The sequence below is a fragment of the Anabrus simplex genome, chromosome 13 (assembly GCF_040414725.1).
Source record: "Anabrus simplex isolate iqAnaSimp1 chromosome 13, ASM4041472v1, whole genome shotgun sequence".
NCBI classification, from domain to species: domain Eukaryota; kingdom Metazoa; phylum Arthropoda; class Insecta; order Orthoptera; family Tettigoniidae; genus Anabrus; species Anabrus simplex.
In genome coordinates this window covers 84,097,854-84,117,567 of record NC_090277.1, presented here as the reverse complement: position 1 = coordinate 84,117,567, position 19,714 = coordinate 84,097,854, and the positions used below count along the sequence as shown (strand labels likewise).

Sequence of the window (19,714 nt, the reverse complement as noted above, 5' to 3'; positions counted from 1 at the left end):
ATGGAGGACATTCACGAGTTTTATTTTTATTACATTATGCGCCAAAACAAACTGAACTGAAATTGCAAACGTGTTCTGAACATCAAGATGCGTCATTACAGCCTGCAATATAAGGACGGCAATACGTCGGTTCAGCATGCGTTCAACATGTGCGTCCTCACGTCTCGCTCACTGTAGATCGTTGAACATGATGGGCACAGGATGCCGCAGGGACTCTACGTCTGCTTCTTGTTGATGGGGAAATTCCTCATTCAGAAACACGTGAAAGTATTATTTCCATCGGTAGTTAATATCGCTTTCTTTTGTCAATGACGTGTCTAGTTCGCTGTTAATGTACTTCAGGAAGCCCACATCTTGCGACTGTTTACACCGCGCTGACGCCAACTTGTTCACCGTCCAACCCACTTAGTATCTGAAATGTACGTACCGAGCGAGTTGGCTGCATGGTACGAGCCATGCATTCGGGAGATAGTTTGTTCGAACCTCAACGTCGGCAACTCTGAAGATGGTTTTCTGTGGTTTGCTATTTTCACACCTGTACTGTAATTGAGTCCATGGCCGCTTCTTTCCCAGTCCGAGCGCTTTCTTATCCCATCGTCACTGAAAACCTTCTTTAATTACCCGCAACGAGTTGCATAATTCCACTTGCAGATTCATACGTATCTGAAAATGAAGTACGATGCTTTGAATTTACACTTGATTTGTGGGGAGTGGGGAAGTTGCTGATTGTATTGTTCTCTTGTCACATTTAAAAGAAACGAATGGCCCACTTAAACGAACAAAATCGTTTTAAAATAGTAGTGGAACTGCTATTTTCAAATAAACGAGTGCGTTCGATTACTATGTAGTATTAACCCTATAACCACACTGTGGGGTCGCCCATGACCCTGTCATGCTAAGGTCTTCTCTGCAAAAGCTCCAAACGGCATTACTTCTGTTCTTCATTCCACTTCAGTGTTTGAGTGATATTTGAAGTTCCAACAATAGGCGGGATATTTTTTCTTTACTGGTGCATTTCAGCCACACACAACGTCGTACTGTGGTTTGCGTAACAATACTTTCGACAAAAGGTTTTTCTTACCCATCACATTAAATGTAATATTTAATTGAATGGCTATTTAAAGTAGAACGATACATCATTTGAACGTCGGGCATTGTTGGCGTGATCTTTTTAGTGGACGAAATTACAGAAATAATGAATTATTAATTAGGACATGAAATCAGTGTGTCAGTGGGTTGAGCGATTTTGATGAATACAGTGATTGAGGAGCTGATAGCGACGGTGAAGAGGTAACAGTTGAAGACTATGTCGAGAACGAGTTTGAAGTGGTGTCCACAGATATGAAAAACCAGTTCACTGTAAAATAATCTACGATAAAAATGATCGCCAATCTTCTACTGATGTTTTACATACAAGATACGAAAAATAATAAGTACTGTACCTTTGCACCAGGAGCCAATAAACAACAGTGTACTATTTTGTGATGATATTTATACGTACAAGATTTAAAATCATTTATTCAGCAAAAAGTTATTGTGCGTAAGAGGGAATTATGTAACCCATTTTAGTAGTATTTTAATTACTGAACAAAGTTAACAAGGAAAAATAGTATCGTCGCCATAAGACCTATCTGTGTCGGTGCGACGTAAAGCCCCTAGCAAAAAAAAAGAAAAATAGTTTAGTTCTATAGTCTAGAATGAATAAAAAGAGACATAACATTTCAACATCAATGTTTAAATAATTGACAACTTCGTATTTTAAGTTGATCATTGAAGACCCCGGAGTGTAGTTTGTGTCACGAAATTGACAGGGTGTTGTACGATGGTGAAGGACTTTCGGACAGTTACTTACAATATTCCTGGTTAGGAAGAGTATAAAACAAATACTGCATGGAATTAAATATTTCCCTGGTTTACGTAGCAAATATGGAAGTGTACCCAACATGGTCATAATAATAATAATAATAATAATAATAATTGGCCTAATAATAAGGCGTTGAGTAAAACGGAATATCGAAATTGATATGCAGCCAGCCAGATGGCGTCAAATTAAAATGTCTGCGCACGGTAGCTTAGGCCGTACGATTATTATTACGATTATTATTATTATTATTATTATTATTATTATTATTATTAATGTTCTGATATTTCCTTTCCTTTCACGGTGACCATGTGGTGGATGTTACTGATACATACTTATTTTGTTGCAGGATCTGACGGGCCAGAACAGCAATGACAGCTCGAGCGGGCCGGCGCCCGGTACGCCCAACTCGCAGGGCATGAGGCCCACCCCCTCGCCCACCGGCTCCACGGGCTCGCGATCCATGTCCCCGGCTGTTGGTAAGTACTTTCTAAATGTTGAAAATATTCATCTTGATCTTCCTGTGACTAAACTGAGGTTTTCCTAAATTTTCTTGTTTCCAGTTATACAGATGCTTGATTCTCAGCTTATGTTATATCTCTCGAATCTTACGCATTATTGAGTACTCATCTGCTGTCTGGTCCACTGCTGCTTCCTTGGTAGTGTCAGTATTATTGCTCAGAAAGGAGCAAGAGCCTGTATGAAGAATGAATCTGATACGTTCATTCCACCGGTGTGTTACAGTATTTGTTACGGTAAACATTATACATTAATTGGCAATTACATGTAATAGGCGGTTATATAACTACCAATTACCAGTTTGATAAATGCGGAGTAAATACTCATTTCTACAGTCATTTTAATTTTGAAAAGAAAAAGGTTAGTTTATTGAATAAATGGTTTATCGAAAGTGAGAAATAGAAATATGGGCTCATTGTCAGTACACTAAATTGAAGTGGTACAGAATGTAAACTTTCAAATTAAATGAACATTTTAAATGGAGATAGAATTGAACAAACAGAAAAATATAAATCTCAAATCAAACGAGGAAAACTTGGAGTATCAAAAAGCTTGTTTAAATGTTGAATATTAAGTCTGAAATTTAATGAACACTTGGAACATCTAAATGTGTGTCCAGCTCTTGTGCTGTTTGAGTCTCCGAGGTCGGGTATGAATGAGATGAATTTTCGTAGCGAGTATTTACAACCGGATACCCTTCTTAATGTCATCCTCGTTAAAGGAGTTAATGAGATGAAGTGAATGACGTGATATATTATAGTGGGAAGGGAGAGGGTGAAACCCGGTGTTTGCACATAGCCTACTCCTGCTAAATATCATCAAATGGGGTCTGCTCAAAGCTGTACGTCTCCATCCGACGGTCGATGACCATCAATAGCGTCATATGCCCTCACTCTCATTTGACCACTGTGTAGAGTTTCTGAGTTGAATCCAGGCTTTCGGCATGCAATCTAGTGATAAGATGTGCATGCCTGCCGAGCAACATTATGATGGTGAAAATATTTTCGACTTACGTGAGAACATATTACAGACTTGATGCCTTAACGATCATGGCCACCAAGCGGACACTTGCAACATCTAAATATATGTACTTAACCTTTAAAGAACTAGCAGTAATTTGGAATATGCAAAAACGTTTTTGAAGTTAATACTCGTAAAGTTTACCATCTTTAGTCTTTTAAGTTTACAAAATCTAAGTCATATTTAAACACGGTGCTTTAAAATTTGTGATTTTTCTTACACGTACATTTCGTTGAACTGTGTTTTCTTTTGTGCACCTCTTATACCCTTGACCACCTAAAATGGAAAATTTCCTTGCACCCTTCCTCAGTCATTGTTTAATTTCGTACGTCAGCCAATGAAATAGAGAGTTGCCCTGACACATTGTTGACTTTGGGACGAGTTATTTGTCAACATCTTTCTTAACCCTGCAGTGGTCACTCACCCTGAAGGAACATTTCCAGTCGAGCTGAGTCTGAGAGGCTCACTTCTTCATTTTGTGAAAAGTCTTCTAAATTTAGTGCCAACTATGCACGTAATGTTACTATTTTGATATTTGATCACTTTTTAAAAATACTTGTGTATTTTTATTGTTTTATTTGCGATATTTATGCTTTTTAATCGGTCAACACGATTGTATCCTAACCCTGAAAAAAATTACATGGTATCCCATGTAAAGCATGAATTTCGTATATCTATCGCTGTCTTGCATGTCGCTGTCGGCATCTTGTTCCGATTCGGAGTTTTCTTCTCCTCCTTCAGTGCAATCTTCTCCTTCATACTCTTCTGACGATGACATAGAAAGATCTTAATCAGGTTCAATCAGGAGCTTCTGGACCTCTGTCAAATCATTTGGGTCTTCTAAATTGTATTTCCGTTTCTTAGATGCCATTACTGAAAAGAAGTAATTGAAATGCAATAAATGTATGGTACATTTCTGTAAAATTGTGAAGAAGCTTATCGAAGTCACAATATTGATAACAGGTGCAAAAATAATTATAAAACAAAACAATAATCCTGAGTTACAATATAGGTCGCGCCGAGTCTCACAGGCGCACAATAATTACAACTCGACACAACAACGACCAGAACGGAACTGAGTGTTGCAATTACATTGCTAATGTGTTCGGGTAGCGGGGATGGGAAGGAACTGGCGCTCTGCGAGTTCATGGAACAACTGATCCCTTGTAAACAAACGGAAAAGAAAGCAGTGAGGCTGGTAGGCTCAGCACGATTTTTCTAGGGTTAATCTATTTACCCTCCAGGGTTGATTTTTCCCTCGGTATTTGTCAACATAATGCACATAACTTATTTCTTTATCGGACGGCGATTATTCATAGTCGAAATATTCGGTAAGTATGATGCATTTAGATAAAATTATCATATTAACCAATTCCTTTTTTAATTCGGCTATTATGAATGATGCCCAGATTTTTGGAGTTTGGTGTAACAGTTATATGTTTAGTAGCTCCACGGTAGGATAACAAAGCTGCTCTAATAGGAGGTCGGAGTTTCAACCCTAGCCGTAATAATGGTTTGGGTTTGGTGATGTTAAATAGGATAGTAACAATCGGACGACCTGGTCGCATAGCTATGAGCGTGTGTACCGGAGTTGGTCGGCAGCCCCGAATATGGTTTTCTATAGTTTCCCATTTTCACACCAGCAAATGCCGCAGCCGTATCTTAAGGCACTGGCTGCTAATTCCCAATCCTAGCCCTTTCGCAGCCTTGCGTCGCCGAAAACATACGTGTTAGCGCAATGTTTATCCACTAGAAAGTAAATCAATATATAGTATCTGTGAGAATATTCGAGAAAAATAGTTATTTCCGTGTGTTCTGAAAGGAATCAGAGTTGGTGGTGGTGATTGTTTTAAGCGGAAGTACAACTGGGCAACCATCCTCTATATAACACTATAATCAGAGAGGAAAATGGAAGGGTTCCGACACTTCGAGAAATGAAGGTGTCGGCCAGGGAAAGGCAAGGGCCACAAAGGGTGTGAAAATGAAAGACTCCCTAGGACAGGGATGGCAAACCTTTACCGACTAACGTGTCAATTAAGGTCTTGTTTATTACTTTTTACTGTCCAATGTGCCATCGGTTATTTTCCTTTAAAATAATCATGACTTCATTTAGATATTAGATTGCATTAAATCCATTCGACTGAATATTTCATGATTTTATTTTGCAAACACCACTGAGAATTACATTACAAAATACCGCACTGGTAAATTTTGAGAATAAGATATATTTTTTAACCTAATAAAATTAGTAAAAAATATGGCCATAGAATTAATTGTGACATACTTCTTTATTAAAGCTTAATATTAAAATATGCTATGTTCGTAGATTTTCGACCTATTCATTACATGTAGAAAGCATTAAAATAATTTAGTATGTTTTGCGGCGAGCCACAGACGTCGTGTGACACGCGTCATAGGTTCGCCATCCCTGTCCTAGGATTTGCAAACTTAATATCGTCGGCATCGGAAAAGAACAAGAGTTGACCAAAGGAGGCCGGATAGGATAGATGAAAGTAGAAGCCTAGCACAAATACTTGGAAGCAATGTCAAGATTCAGCTAAGGGCCCCGTGGTCACCGACCCGCGCTCCCAAGTTGAGAGCCCCTGGGGCCCCTTTTAGTCGCCTCTTATGACAGGCAGGAGATATCGTGTGTGTTATTTTACCGCCCCACCCCAGGGGGGAAAAGAATCAGATTCTGGTGATACTATCTATGGCCATTAACGCTGATCATTCAGTTGTGATGATTAACATTTTAAGGTAGGATTTGATCTCTGTTATATATTCAGATGCCAGAAGAACTAAAACAGTTCGGATAAAGTGATTAGCATTCCTATCCATATCTTCGATTATAGATTGTTTTTCAACAGATGAGAGTAGAGTATTTCCATTATTTGAATCCGGCAATAGAAGTTTTGTATGGTTTTGTTATCCCTTACTTGTTTTTACATTCCTTCATTTCTCCAGTTTAAGCTTTACTGATGCGGTTGAGTTTTTGCATGTTGTGTTTCCTCTTATCTGCTTTGCCTTCAGCAGGGTATTGGTATTGAGTTTGTTCGAGTTTCACCTCAGAATTTTATCGTAGGGCAGTATGGGTAGATAAAAACAGCTTCCGCAGTTCGTTCGGAGCGAGAAGGAATGGCTGGAATCCCGGCGCAACTAGTCGTAGACCTTGGAATTGTGGGTACCTGCGTCGAGCGGACCTGCGGCCCGGCTATCGGAATTTACTGTGTCGCGTCGAATGTAACAACCTAGCGATCACACGATTTTGTACAGTTAGCAGCTCTACGCACCCTAGGCTCATCTTGCTTCATTATCTTGTTGTAATGATCACAGTCGATTTGTTTCCGCCGGGCTGAGTAGCTCAGACGGTAGAGCGCTGGCCTTCCGAGCTCGAGTTGGCAGGTATTAGGCTTCAAATACTCCAGCCACGTGTCGATGGATTTACTGGCACGTTTAGAGGTAGGTTGTCTAGTTCTGCTTCCTCTTAAAACAATAAACACCACCACCACCTTACTGACACGTAAAATAATTCCTACGGGACAACATTCTGGCACCTCAACTTCTCTGAAAGTACAGTAGTTGGTGGGACGTAAACTCAATGGCATCTTGAATGTCTTTCTGTTCCCAATATTGTGGGATCGATTGTGGCTGAGTTTGATGGCATTTGAGAACGTTAAAATGCTACGAAAGCTTATCAAAATCATTTTCAGCTTAGGTTGGTGGGACTGCATGTGCAGTCAGGAATTGAATGAATGAAGCCCCATCTAGCGGCGAGGATGGGAATTGTGCCGGCTGCCGAAGGCTGTCGCACTCCTCTGAGGCAATGATTAATCACTGACAGATGAAATGAAATGATTTTGGAGGTGTTGCTGGAATGAAAAATGACAGGAGAAACCGGAGTACCCGGAGAAAAACCTGTCCCGTCTCCGCTTTTTCCAGCACAAATCTCACATGGAGTGACCGGGATTTGAACCAAGGAATCCAGCGGTGAGAGGCCGGCGCGCTGCCGCCTGAGCCACGGAGGCTTCTCGAGAACTTCCTTATTTTTTGACCTTTTAGTTAAGCTTCTGACCTCTTTCGTTTCAATGGTTTTTAAAACTAGATTTATTGGTTTTCTTGTATCACTTTTCGGAAAGCTTTCCTATCATGTACTGTGTTCGTATTTCAGAGATGTTGAATGTTTCAGGGTCGTGCTTCATGTGCTTGTATCAAAGTGATATTGCTTTTCTTACGTGAGTTCACTTTATGGATTATGCTGGTTAGTCTTGGTTCTTCCATCCATTCTGCCGGGCTGAGTGGCTCAAACGGTTGAGGCGCTGGCCTTCTGACTCCATTTCGGTAGGTTCGATCCTGGCTCAGTCCGGTGGTATTTGAAGGTGCTCAAATACGTCAGCTTCGTGTCGGTAGATTTACTGGCACGTAAAAGAACTCTTGCGGGACTAAATTCCGGCACCTCGGCGTCTCCGGAAACCATAAAAGTAATTCGTGGGACGTAAATCCAATAATGAATCAGTCAATCACTAATCTGCATTTAGGGCACTCGCCCAGGTGGCGAGATTCCCTATCTGTTGTGTACTAGCTTTTCCTTAAATTATTGCAAAGAAATTGTACATTTATTGATCATCTCCCTTGGTAAGTTATTCCAATTCCTAGCTCCCCTTCCTATAAACAAATATTTGCCCCAATTCGTCCTCTTCGAATTCCAGCTTTACCTTCATTTTGCGATCTTTCCTACTTTTAAGGACACCACTCAAACTTATTCGTCTACTAATGTCATTCCACGCTATCTCTCTACTGACAGCTCGGAACATACCACTTAGTCGAGCAGCTCGTTTCCTTTCTCCTAAGTCTTCCCAGCCCAAACTTTGCAATATTTTTGTAATGCTACTCGTTTGTCGGAAATCACCCAGAACTAATCGAGTTGCTTTTAATATTATTATTTCCATAATTTTCGAATTCAGCTATCCTTTCCATAATATTCACTATTTGTTGGTTATACTTTTTGTAGTTTACATTCCCTTCCCAGTTAACATATGGTAAATTGAAATCACTCGCTACAATGATGTTTCTTTTTTGGTCGTTCAACACATAGGCAGTTATCTTACGAAATAATACCGCACGTCTATACACCCCTAAAACATCAAGTAGCCTATTATGTTTAGAGATACATCTTATACCTAAAATTTCATTTTTCTCTTTATCTTTTCGTAGATTAAAAATTATTTTCACCAGTAGGAATATATCCCCTCCTATCTTTCCTAACATGTTTCTGTGATAAACAGTCCAGTTCCGTGAGAAAATTTCCGCATCCATAATATCAGTTCTCAGCCATGATTCAACTCCTGTTACAGTACTTGGTGCTATCACTTAATTGTATTCCTTTCTTTACTATAGCGTACTTCTACAGTTTAAGACTAACAATTGTATGTCATCCTTACTTGACTGCTTCCTTTACTGTCATCACCACTCTCTAATCCAAATACAACCAATTTCCCTGAATGTACCTCGCTCTAACTCTTGTAAACAACCCTCGAAATTGTGTGAACCATCTCTTTTACATTGATTTTCTCATATTCTCGAGGTAATATGCTTGGTTGCATATTGCTTTCACTGTTACAAATCTGACCATTCATGCCTCCATGAATAGTAGCCATCTTTTTTCAATTCTCTTCAATTCAGGGGTTTTCATTCTGCAATTTAAAGAAAATCCTCTATCAAAATACCCAACTGCGCATTTTCTTCTCTAAGGATTTTTTTTCTCAAATTTTTAATCTTCGAAGGCTGACAAAATACAAGTCAAACGTCATCTTTATATAGGCCATGAAGAGACGTGGTGGGATGGATGGTAACCTTGGCACGTGGGCGGGTAGAGTGGTTAGCTCTACGCCCGGTCGACTTTACCCCCAGGAATTAACCTGGTACTCCTTGATGTAGGCTGAGTGGATCTCGAACGCAGGGCCTCTGGGTGAGAGGTAGGCACGCTATTCCTAGACTGTAGAGTCGGCTTATCGTCTTTAGTTACGGTATGCAATCTATAGGTCTAATTTCTGAATACACCTTCGTGCAGGAGAAAAACTCGGGGCCATTTTTAATGACCATCAAGAGAATAACTTACTTCCTTAAAGCTTGGCGAGTGTGACCTATAACTTTCAATATTAATATTTATAATAGATCACCAAGGCCAAGCTAATAATGATAGTAATGTGGTGGGTTTTTTTTTTTTTCAAATGTTACGACGTGCATACACTTCAAAAATGAACTATCCAACATTCGCTGAGAAGATACTCGGTTTAGCACAGTTTTCAGATGAATTTGTCGGTCTTCAAAGAACTTTTACCTCCGGCATGACTGTTTACTTTTTCGGGAGCTAACAGTTTACCCACCGTCGCGAAAGAGGCACTAATCATGTCATGTGGCTGTCCACTGTTCTCACAGCTGAGCCCAAGGTGAGCTCCAGGAGTCCTTGACAACATGATGTAAACAGGTCACGTTGCTGCATGACGTCACACTGCGTGGCAAAACAAATACTTGATGTCCTGAGGCTAATGGACTCTTCTTGTTCTGCATTTGGCCAGTGACCAGCTTTCCTCCTGTTTTAACTTCATTTTGACGTGTGACCTGTGATGTTGATAATTTGGTTAGGGGAGATCCTTGTTAATAATATCCTTTCGTGATAGTGATTCCGTTAATATATAGCGTTATTCAACTATCGCAAAGTGGAATCTTATCCATTAAGCGATTTGGTCATCATACGAATCGGGGTTAATTGTAGCATATTCTTTTATTTCACATATTCATTTTGCAATAAGGGATTAAAAACATCACTGCGCAAGAAAATGCCGTAGCAGTATGTCATATAATGGATGTGGTTACGCTGCTTGACCATTGATTCTGAAGTCAGGATGTTGAGAAAGAATGATGAGATTATCGTTAAGTTACTAGGATGGGTAATCCAAAGTATGTTTGTCAAGACGAAATTAAGAATTACGAATACGTATTTTAGAATTTTTAATGAAGTCGGTAAGGATATAGGTTAAGCTAAACACCAGTTTGAAGTGTTTCATTTAAATGGGAAGGATGTCTAAGACAGAAGGAAACACGTGAAAAACAATTGTATGATACTAGATGTAGACCAAAACAGAGACCAAAAGTAATTTTTTATTTTACAGGATAATTTTTCAGCAAATTTAAATAATAATAATAATAATAATAATAATAATAATAATAATAATAATGCAGCCGCAGCGCAAATTAATGAACTCCAGATTCATGCAACAAAAGCGGGCCTTAAGATTTCCTTTGAGAAAACAGAATGTGTCACTAATATCAAGCAAGCTCCCAAAGAGCTAGATGTAGGACAGGGGGAAATCAAGCAAACAAAAGCGTTCAGATATTTGGGTGAGTGGATAGACCCCAATCTCTCCGAAAAGTCAGCTTTCGAGTCACGAATCAGGAAAATTAAAATGGAATATGATCTTAACAAAGGCCATTTACAACAAGAAATCCATATCTACAAATGCCAAGTTAAGACATTACCAGACAGTCCTCCGTCCTAAGGCCTTGTACACTGCAGGGGTGCTGCTTCGGAAGGGACTAACAGAGAAACTGGAAGAGAAGGAAAGGAAAATTCTAAGAAAATCTTGGACCCAGTAAAAGAAAACGGGGAATATAGAAGACGAACTTTACATCCATGTTGAAAAAATAACTGACACCCTGAGGAAAAGGAGAATCACCTTTCACTGCCATATAACAAGAATGAACCCAATGCGATTGACAAACAGGATTTTTACCCACTTTCTCGAAAAGAAAACCAAGAGAGCTTGGTTCAGTGATGTGGACAAAGGTTTACAAGAAGTGGGAATTACAGACAACGATATCTGGGATCGTGTCTCCGTTAAACAGACACCAACAAGACACGAATGTTTCCAAGAAAAAATTAAACTTCCAACAGGCAAGAAGTGGACTGAAGAAAGGAAGCAACGGCACCGAGAACTAATGGGAAAGTACTGGGAGTATGTTAAAGCTCAATGTAGCAAGACGTGGTCCTTAGATGACCGAATAGAAAGAATAATCATAATAATCGTACGGCCTCCGTTACAAAAACCTGACTTCCTCTGCCGGATTTGAAACCGCGATCTTCGTATAAAGGCGGCACTATACCACTGTATGCATATTTTTTAGTCCTCAGCCCGAAGGCTGGTTGGATTTCCAACAGCTCTATCGTCAGCTGTTATGGATAGGGGTAGTAGGGAAATAGGCGAAGCATTCTTCACTAAGTCAGAATAATGTTATTGCATATCAGTTTACCAACACTACTGAACTCTACGTACAAACCGACGCTGTGTTCAATGCTTTCACACTATTTATCATAAAAACTGACTGCATAAGGAATAGTGTTCAATCAGTCAAATCAGTCACTAGTAATCTGCATTTAGGGCAGTAGCACAGGTGGCACATTCCCTATCTGTTGTTTTCCTAGCCTTCTCTTAAATGACTTCAAAGAAATTGGAAATTTCTTGAACATCTCCCTTGGTAACTTATTTCAATCCCTAACTCCCTTTCCTATAAACGAATATTTGCCCCAGTTTGTCCTCTTGAATTCCAACTTTATATTGTGATCTTTCCTACATCTAAGGACACCACTCAAACTTACTCGTCTACTAATGTCATTCCACGCCATCTCTCCACTGACAGCTCGGAACATACCACTTAGAAGAGCAGCTCGTTTCATTTCTCCCAAATCTTCCCAGCCCAAACTTTGCATTTTTTTTTTTTTTTTACGTCGCACTGACACAGATCGGTCTTATGGCGACGATGGGATAGGAAAGGCCTGGGAGTTGGAAGGAAGCGGCCGTGGCCTTAATTAAGGTACAGCCCCAGCATTTGCCTGGTGTGAAAATAGGAAACCATGGAAAATCATCCTCAGGGCTACCGACAGGTTCGAATCTTGCCGTTGGCAGCCCTGAAGATGGTTTTCTGTGGTTTCCCGTTTTTCACACCAGGAAAATGCTGGGGGCTGGACCTTAATTAACGTCACGGCCGCTACCTTCCCAATTCTAACCCTTTCCCATCCTTCCGTCGCCGAAAACCTTTGATGTAGTTAGTACGACGTGAAACAAGTAGCCAAAAAAAACAAAACAATGGGCGTCTCTACATGCCGTGAACTCCGTTGTAAATAATAATAATAATAATAATAATAATAATAATAATAATAATAATAATAATAATAATAATCGCGTGGAAAGAATTTTTCATTTTGGGCAAATGACAAAATCCTCTTTCTCATTCATCGATTTGGAAACTACCTAGTCTCTGTTTTCTATACAGTTGAATTTTATACAGATACAGTATATTCTGAAGTAATTTTTCATATTAAGGTGTTTTTATTTCATGTTATTATTTTCACTTGCCCGTTTAGGATAATTAATTATTAGCCCAAAGCAGTTAAGGTCTCTTATCAGCATGTTGACAGCCTGAAGAGCACAAACGATTTTGATGTGAGTGAGGTCGCTCGTAGTGAAAGGAAGGAATATGGTAATCAGTTTGACGATCAGCTGACACGTCTTCACTCCAGTAAATCAATAACATTCCTTCACTGAATTTGAGAGAACAACATAAGGGTGGGGAAGAAAGTGGGTCACAGCTTCGCACTCACTTCATCCCTTTTGTAGTAGCACGTGCTCCACGAACATATGGATGTGCTGATCCAGTTGCGAGCCACCATTCATTGATAATGGTGATCTGATCGTGGTAGCTTGAGTTTAATGGACATCGACCGTAATAAGGAAAGGAAGAAGTTACGACTTCTGTGACCGTTTTGAAACGAAGGAATAAAGACCAGTACGTTCGTGAAGGAAGATATCTACATGGCTGCTGGACTGCTAAAGCGGAAGGCAACACACAATTTATTTCAGGGTACGCCGTTCACATCGGACTAAAGACGTTGGCGTTGTGATGATAAATAAGGCCTATGGTCTCTTTTTTTTTTTTCTTCACCGTTTTTCCCACATACTTACGGATTTGCGGGTGCGAATCGTGTCGCACGTATTTGATTTGGAAACGTCATAGTCTCTGTTTTCCATACAGTTGAATTTTATACAGATATACAGTATATTCAAAAGTACTATTTTGCATTATTAAAATGTTTTAATTATTTTATGTTAGTATGGCGTACGAATTTTTAGAGCCGCTCTACTGTCTGAGCCATTCAGCCCGATAGGACATTACTTATTTACAAATTATTTACAAATTTCGTGTCGAAATGATACTTAACATACAAGCTACGAATACTCTTCAATCGTTAATTCTTTACAAGGTAAACTTCATGTTCAGTAGGGAATAACCACGATGTTGTAAATCACAACAAAATAAATGACCGTTTTTCTGTAAACAGCACGCTGTAAATATGTAAGTTTATAGGCGATTGTTTTAAAAGATACATTTATTGACAAATATTTTCTTTTCATTTATAAAAGCGAAGTTTCTGTTATGTGTCCTTCCATATTCCCTGCTGTGATTCTATAAGTCTGTTAAAGTGGGAAACGTTTTGGTTACAGGAGGCTACTGAGAATTGTCGAACCAAGCGGCTGCCACTGTTTGTTGTCGCGTTTGCTTTTGGAAAAAATATATATACGGTGTTAAAAATCACTTGCTTTGGGCTCTAAAATTCTTTTACTTTATACATGAAATGGCGTATGGCTTTTAGTGCCGGGAGTGTCCTAGGACAAGTTCGACACGCCAAATGCAGGGCTTTTGATTTGTCTCCCGTAGGCGACCCGCGCGTCGTGATGAGGATGATGAGGACGACACATACACCCAGCGGAATGAACCAATTATGGTTAAAATTCTCGACCTTGCCGGGAATCGAACCCGAGAACCCTGTGACCAAAGGCCAGTACGTTAACCATTTAGCCATGGGGCCGGACTTTATAAAAACGACCGTAACGGAATCGGCTTCCCATGTGACACAGGCGACAGCTGATTACGTGTGTGGACAAGTATTATTGTATTTGTTGATGTTTGTAACGGATGATGGTGAGTCGGATATGACGTGTTTCGGGTCACCACGCAGTTGTCACAGGAACGCCATCATGTGGAAAGGGAATCATCATGTTGTTTGCCCAAGATTCTGATTGACCCTTTAGTGCTGTCGTCTGATGGGGTAAAACGGATCTGCGAAATTGACACGCAGGCGACCTAGATGCAGACATGCCATTTATTACGGATTTTCCGTAGTTTCTACGATTTTCTCACGTGTACTACGGCGTTGCGGAAGCGGTGCTGATAAATACGGATTTTACAAATTCGGCATACTCTTTACAATTTCTCCATTTCTCCCGCGTAAATTAAAAAAAGTTTCGTACGTTGGCAACTCAGTCAGAAAATAGTTCATGAAAATAATTACGAGGTGGTGACTTTTGTCTTCAGCATTTGACCGCAGGCTGATTATAATATGTTACCATCCTAAGTTTGTGTTCATCTGTACGTCATTGAGCAAATAATTTCAAAATCAAGTATCCTGTGACAACGCGCAGAACTAAGACTATTTAATTCCATAAATCTTCGTCGATATTTCTCTATGTTTTTGATGCCTTTTTGGACTGGCAGATTCGCGGTATATTTTTTACTACCGATCGTTGAATTTGGAGACTTTTATAAATTTTCTAGTTATTCACTAGAAGCAAAGGAGGGCAGTTTGTTGGCGTATCACAGATCCATTTACCTTTGATTGGCGCGGTAATGAGCGGCGCGAGTTGTGTGGTGCGGTGACACGGTAGGTCATGGTTTGGGAGAGAATTGCTCGCTTCGTCTCGCTCTTATACAGTGGCCTGCAAGCCGACTGAGGGGGAGGGGAAGAGTAGAGTAGGAGGATTTATAGTTTATATGGCAGGCGTAAACGACTTGGCAACAGCGCACCGGGGAGTACAATCCCGTTTATTGGAGCTGTTTGTAACACCACGTGTGTGTCGAGTGTGCGGGGAGACAAATCTTTAATGAGCTATGCTTTACTTAGTTATACCTGTTGATAAATGATCGTCGGTATTTGCGTTGATCAAAACTTGTTGGAGTGCATTTTAATATTTTAAAGGCACGTATTACTTTTATATCGTTAATGAGTTTTCTCGGGAGGTACTAATAGCTATGCCTTAAGTCTGTCTGCGAAGTCTTCAGCCCCGAACTGGTTGGGTCTTCAGAATGCACCACCAAAGGTTACATGGTTGTAGGGAAACCGCAAAAACAGGTGGCGGTGCTGCAAGTGTGAGATAGTTTGCCATTGACCCTTACTGAGCCAGAGTGTGTTATCACAGCACGTCCGGCGCTATGAGTAGCACTTTTCATAACACTCGGATGCACTAGTCGTGCTCTGGATGTCATTACTCAGCAGTTTTCTCATTGTCACAGCAATACATGAGGTTAGGACTTCGTTGCAAGCTACATTTTGCTCTGGCCTATACCAAGAGACAGATACAAAAATACTGCGTCCATCAAGAAATAGCAACAGGCTAGCCTAAAGTCTAGCAAACCAAATTATTGACGAGATCTGAGGTTACAAAGTGATTTTTACATAGAGTAATGTGTGATTCGTGAGTGAAGCACGTGAAGAAAAATTAGAGGCTGAAACGCAATTTCACATCACAGTAAAACATGAGTTTGTTACAATTAAAAACGTTAGCAAATATTCTGTTTACACGCTTTCACTGTGTAACTGCAACCAGTTCCTTTTCTAGGCAGGTTTACAAGCTCTTCAAAACATATACGTTTGTATTCGTCTACTCGTCATGGTAGAATTACAGTACTTGCGGAACTTATTGTGCTGATTGTTGATTTAAGGAACAAAACAACTTATTAATAATGTGCCACATTTCTTACTTTGTCACGTGCCTGCATATTTGGAACTTCTTTGGTAGTAGAACTTCCGAAATCTAATTGTTTCAACAATGCTGAATTATATATAAAAAAAGACAGACAAACCCCATCGCGATACAACCCTGATGGACCCTCGTGTGCGAAGCGACCTCCGTCCGAAGCCATGTAGATTACGATTACAGGGTCAGGGTGACAATTCGTTATGATATCCTTGGTGGTGGTGGTGATTATTGTTTTAAGAGGAAGTACAACTAGGCAACCATCCTCCATATGATATATATATATATATATATATATATATATATATATATATAATTCAGCATTGTTGAAACAATTAGATTTCGGAAGTTCTACTACCAAAGAAGTTCCAAATATGCAGGCACGTGACAAAGTAAGAAATGTGGCACATTATTAATAAGTTGTTTTGTTCCTTAAATCAACAATCAGCACAATAAGTTCCGCAAGTACTGTAATTCTACACTTAGAAAAATGAAGGTGTCGGCCAAAGAAAGACAAGGCCCACGAAGGGCGTGAAAATGAACCAAGGGAGGTCGGATAGGATAGATTGAAGTGATGAGCCTGGCACAAGTGGAAGCAATGCCAGGACTCAGCTAAGGGCCGCGTGGTCGCCAACTCACGCTTCCAAATTGAGAGCCCCTGGGGCCCCTTTCAGTCGCCTCTTACGACAGGCAGGGGGTACCGTGGGTGTCATTCTACCGCCCCCACCCACAGGGAGATACGATATCCTTGGCTTTCTATCCTGGGGACACTTGTCTCACTGTCGCATAGCTCTTTGATTGTTGTCACTTAGGCTCAATGAACCTCGAATCGGTCCTATGATGTAGATTAAAAATCCCTGACCTGGTCGGGTATCGAACCAGAGTCTCCGAGTAAGAGGCAGGCTTGCTACCCTTGACTGCGGGGCCAGCTAATATAAGCCACGATACTTCATATTAACCGGGCGAGTTGGCCGTGCAGTTAGGGCTGCGCAGCTGTGAACTTGCATCCGGGAGATAGTGCGTTCGAGCCTCACTGTCGGCAGCCCTGAAGATGCTTTACCGTGGTTTCCCATTTTCACACCAGGCAAATGCTGGGGTTGTACGTTAATTAAGGCCACGGCCGATTCCTCCTGTCCCATTGTCGCCATAAGACTTACCTGTGTCGGTGCGACGTAAAGCAAGTTGTAAAAAAAAAACCTTCATATTAAAAATATTATGTAGTGTGAATTAGATGTGTATTATCTGTGGAATATGATTTTTGGTATGCAAGCAACGGGTCAGGGTAGTTTTCGAGTTATTGGGCTGAACACGTTTTACTCGTAATGGAGAGTTAATAGCGCTTTCCTGTTTATTTTCTAGACTTCATTATTGATAAATGAGACGTTAATTTAAACCTTGACAAGGAAATCTTCAGTTGTGCGTTAAAAGTTCAGTCGTTATTTGGTCTTCATGAATGAGATTGGAATCAGGTCGATCTGCCTTGGTCTTCTGAGGTGCCGTACTTCAGTCAAGTGTCCAAGTGCAAATCAGAATGCGATGCAGTCGTGACTCATACCGCCACTCTATTACGAATAATGTCCGCCAACTTAATTGCCAGTGCAAGTACACGTTATATTACGTAAGGAAGAAAGTCGCCCTTGAAATTTGACATCTCTCAGGTCAACGACCTCGCTTGGTGTGATCATCATGAATTGACATTTTATCTTTAGGAAACAGACAGCTGAACAGGAGATGTGAAATGTGATGGAGTCAAGTTGAGGACCAGAACTTGGAAAACAAGTGATCCTATACCTAATTACTCTTGAGTGTTTTAGCTCTTTTTGATATCGATGTTTCTTGTGTACCTGATTGATCGACTGAACGTAAGTCAATACCCAGGTAGCGTTAAATCAAATATTTAATTCTGGATGCCGGAGACGGGGTAGCTTTTCCGAGTGTGATTTTACGGACTGTATTTTGTTTGTACGTTGATATAAGTACACTGTTCATTTCTAAGGCACCTAGCTCAATCCAAGATTCATTTGCTGACTGTAAAACACGGGTTAACAGACTGTTCCATTGAGCACATACTTCACAACCTTGGCCCGTTCGGAAGACCCTTAAACGGATAAGAAGTGGCATGCCGAAAACCAAGATCGCGCTCAAAAGATGGGGTTATTCACAGAATGTCGAATGCGACTTTTTAGTTCAGTTCAAGATTTTGGACATATACTAAATTTAACTGTCCATACTGCCGTGTGGAAACTCAACTTATAGTAGGAGATAAATGTATTGTGGCTAATTCATTAGGAGGGCATTTTCAACCCTTGAGGGTATTTGGATGCGATCTTCTTCATTATCATCCGTTTTTCCCATACCTGTGGGGTCGCGGGTGCGCGTTGTGTCGCACATACGGATTTGGCCGGATGCCCTTCCTGACGGCAACCCGACATGGAGGTATGTAATCACTATTGCGTGTTTCTGTTTTGGTTGGTAGTGTGAAGAGGAAACACAGATACCCAGTCCCCGAGCCAGAATAATTAATCAGATTAAAATCCTCCACCCGGCCGGGAACTCGGCAGCCTCTGAATCGAAGGCTTCAACGCTGACCATTCACCAGTGAGTCGGGCCATCATCAGACTATTTCATCAAATTATATATCCATTGAGCTCGTTACCATATGTCATAGCCCTTGAAAAGACTCTTGAGTCTAGGAGAATCCGTAAGTATCGAGGTGTCCGGCCCCTAGGCTGAATGGTCATCATAGCGGCCTTCAGTATGAGGGCCACGTCTGGTTCATTACATCGTACAGATGACGTAACATACTGTGAGTTTCATCAAAGTGTTTCAAAATACAAATTGAGTCTGTCAGTATGGGCGAGCAAGATCGAAGTACTGGTACGAGTAAGAAAGAAGCCATAGTAATTGATAGAAATGCTGAACTCGACTGTGATCTTCTGAATGCCACACGCATATCTGGAGTGGCAACTTACACACGTCGCCTGGTTCTGGGTTAACACACTGTAGCTATCTGCTCGGGTTAGGCTGGATTCGAGTCTAGATTCTGCACGAATTAAACCCGTAAGTCCCGTTGTGGTAGTTTAATCAGTGCTATCATCCTTGTCTGTGGTAGTTAATACTGTCATTTAATGCTTTTAAGTTATGTTTAGTTTCTTGGTAGCTGTGTTGTGAAGACACCAATTTCCAAAGAGAACAATATATATTGAACACCAAAAGATGACACGGAGAATCAGAAACATTATAAAGAAAGTCGGTACAGTTGTCTTCAGTCCTATTCTTTACAAAGTAATTCGGTAAAATGCCACTTTTGTCACTGATAGTGATATAAGAACTAACTATAATCAGCGTCGAATTATTTTAACAGTGGCACCGGGCGAGTTGGCCGTGCGGTTAGGGACGCGCAGCTGTGAGCTTGCATCCGGGAGATAGTGGGTTCGAACCCTACTGT

At 40.5% G+C, this 19,714-nt stretch overlaps 1 protein-coding gene across 7 annotated transcripts in view; it reads left to right on the top strand.

Moving 5' to 3' along the window:
• Positions 1 to 19,714, top strand: part of LOC136884883 (trithorax group protein osa) — a 744,453-nt gene that overhangs the window by 602,272 nt on the left and 122,467 nt on the right. For all 7 annotated transcript variants that reach the window (XM_067157182.2, XM_067157180.2, XM_067157183.2 and 4 more), the window contains exon 5: positions 2,211 to 2,340. In XM_067157182.2, the coding sequence (XP_067013283.2) occupies positions 2,211 to 2,340 (130 nt within the window). The remainder of the gene's footprint in view (positions 1 to 2,210; positions 2,341 to 19,714) is intronic.